The 2388-nt window shown below is 40.9% G+C and overlaps 1 protein-coding gene across 1 annotated transcript; it reads left to right on the forward strand.

The window, feature by feature from the left end:
* Positions 1–995: 995 nt before the first annotated feature.
* LOC129488831 (UDP-glucuronosyltransferase 1A9-like) lies at positions 996–1927 on the forward strand. Its single transcript, XM_055291333.2, is given in 2 exon segments — positions 996–1884; positions 1887–1927. Coding segments are annotated over 2 exon segments (930 nt in total).
* Positions 1928–2388: the final 461 nt, after the last annotated feature.

The following is a 2388-nucleotide window of genomic DNA, read 5'->3' on the forward strand; positions in this document are numbered from 1 at the left end:
GGGTATTGATCTTTTCTCTTTAAGGCTTGGAGGCTAGCAGGTTTATGGATGGGGGCAGTCCTATTTGTACACCCAAACATACAAACATACAAACTATGTCAAAGGCATAGCATGGCTACTGTGAAAGGAGGGTGAAAACACAAAGATGACATCACCTCTGACCTCAAGGAGTGCTCAGCAGATTGAGAGAGACAAGTACATATTTTCCTGAAGGAGGGCACTGGAGTGATGGCATGTTCAGAATGTGGAAGTTGAGCGGTCACTGAGAGGCAGCTCAGCAGAGTGCTCACACAAGGATTGGGCAGGCAACTTCCCACTGTGTGCGATGTATCTTAGGAAAGCCATTTAAAATAGGAGACGGTTACTTTCCATCAAGTCCCTGGTATGGTCCACGGAAGCAGGGTTGTCAGTCTCATTTCAGCATTTTAGAGGCTTCTCAGGGTTTGGAAATGGAAGAAGACAAGCAGCAATATGTATGCATTGCAGAGACGCAGGCGAGCCCCAAATTAGGAGGTTAGGAGGTCAGTGCTAAGGGCCTTGTTTTCTTTGCTTGGAGCGTGAGTTGCCATCTTCTCTGGACAGAGAGTATTTGGTTGCCTAAAGGTAAAATCTAAATTTTGCTCTGGGACAAATTCCAAAAACATTAGCTTTAATCAAATTTACTTTTACTTTATCTTTCTGAAGCTTCAAGGTCCAAAAGCATTGGTTAATAATTCTGCTTCTAAACTTAACATTGCAGCACAGGGCATGTTCTGCCCCCAGGGCAAAGACCATAAGCTACCCTTGTCTGGAAAACATACAAATAGATATCTCAGCAAAGGCTACTCATGTATTCTTGTTCTTTTGGGTAAATCATTGTCAGTGACTGATTTCTTTTTATGAAAGGATAAATACACGCCCTCTATTGGGGTCAGGTTTTGTGCTGGTACTTCTCCCACCTACTGTATCATAGGAGCTTAGAACCCCAGCTGCTTGCTTTCAGCTGCAGTTCTCTGATGGCTGGCACAGGGTGGACCAGCCCCCTTCCTTTATTTGTGTGTCTAATGCTGACCTGTGGCTTTGCTGAGGCAGGGAAGCTGCTGGTAGTGCCCATGGATGGGAGCCACTGGTTCACCATGAGGTCGGTGGTGGAGAAACTCATTCTCAGGGGGCATGAGGTGGTTGTAGTCATACCAGAGGTGAGTTGGCACCTGGGAAGATCACTGAATTGCACAGTGAAGACTTATTCAACTTCATTCACCCTGGAGGATCTGGACCAGCAGTTCAAGGCTTTTGCCAATGCTCAATGGAAAGCACAAATACGAAGTATATTTTCTCTATTAATGGGTTCATACAATGACATTTTTGACTTATTTTTTTCAAATTGCAGGAGTTTGTTTAAGGACAAAAAATTAGTAGAATACTTAAAGGAGAGTTCTTTTGATGCGGTGTTTCTCGATCCTTTTGATATCTGTGGCTTAGTTGTTGCCAAATATTTCTCCCTCCCCTCTGTGGTCTTCGCCAGAGGAATATTTTGCCACTATCTTGAAGAAGGTGCACAGTGCCCTGCACCTCTTTCCTATGTCCCCAGAATTCTCTTAGGGTTCTCAGATGCCATGACTTTCAAGGAGAGAGTACGGAACCACATCATGCACTTGGAGGAACATTTATTATGCCACCGTTTTTTCAAAAATGCCCTAGAAATAGCCTCTGAAATTCTCCAAACACCTGTTACGGCATATGATCTCCACAGCCACACATCAATTTGGTTGCTGCGAACGGACTTTATTTTGGACTATCCCAAACCCGTGATGCCCAACATGATCTTCATTGGTGGTATCAACTGCCATCAGGGAAAGCCATTGCCTGTGGTAAGTTATCTCTCCTTTAGCACCTTAAGAATACTTCAGCTTTGGAAATTAAAAAAGGATTCTTTACTGAACTGTGATTTGACTTTTCATTTGTTTCATTTCAAATTTCTTTCCAGTTTAACAAATTATTTTGTGCCAATGCATGTACTCGTCAGTAGCAAATTTTATAAAACTGCCGTTCTTGAAGATATGTATTTATAATTTATAAAATTGTAGATCATATTCAGCCTACATTTTTAAGTACCATGTTTAGAAAAGTACCAAAAACCACAGTAAGAAATGAAAATTCCCTTTTTTGTTAATTCTATATGACCCCCCTAGAGGAAATGGTCTTAGTTTTGTGTACATTCTTTTCATTTTTTTAAAAAAGTACTTTAGGTATACACAATATCTGATGTAAATTCTCACACCTATTTTGTTAAAATAAAATGTAGTGTTGGGCTGGACATACTCTTTTCTTTGCATTTTTCACTTGCCAATAAATAATAGATACCTTTATAGACCAGTACAGACAGATTTGACAAGTTCTATTAATAAT

The sequence above is a fragment of the Symphalangus syndactylus genome, chromosome 8 (assembly GCF_028878055.3).
Source record: "Symphalangus syndactylus isolate Jambi chromosome 8, NHGRI_mSymSyn1-v2.1_pri, whole genome shotgun sequence".
NCBI classification, from domain to species: domain Eukaryota; kingdom Metazoa; phylum Chordata; class Mammalia; order Primates; family Hylobatidae; genus Symphalangus; species Symphalangus syndactylus.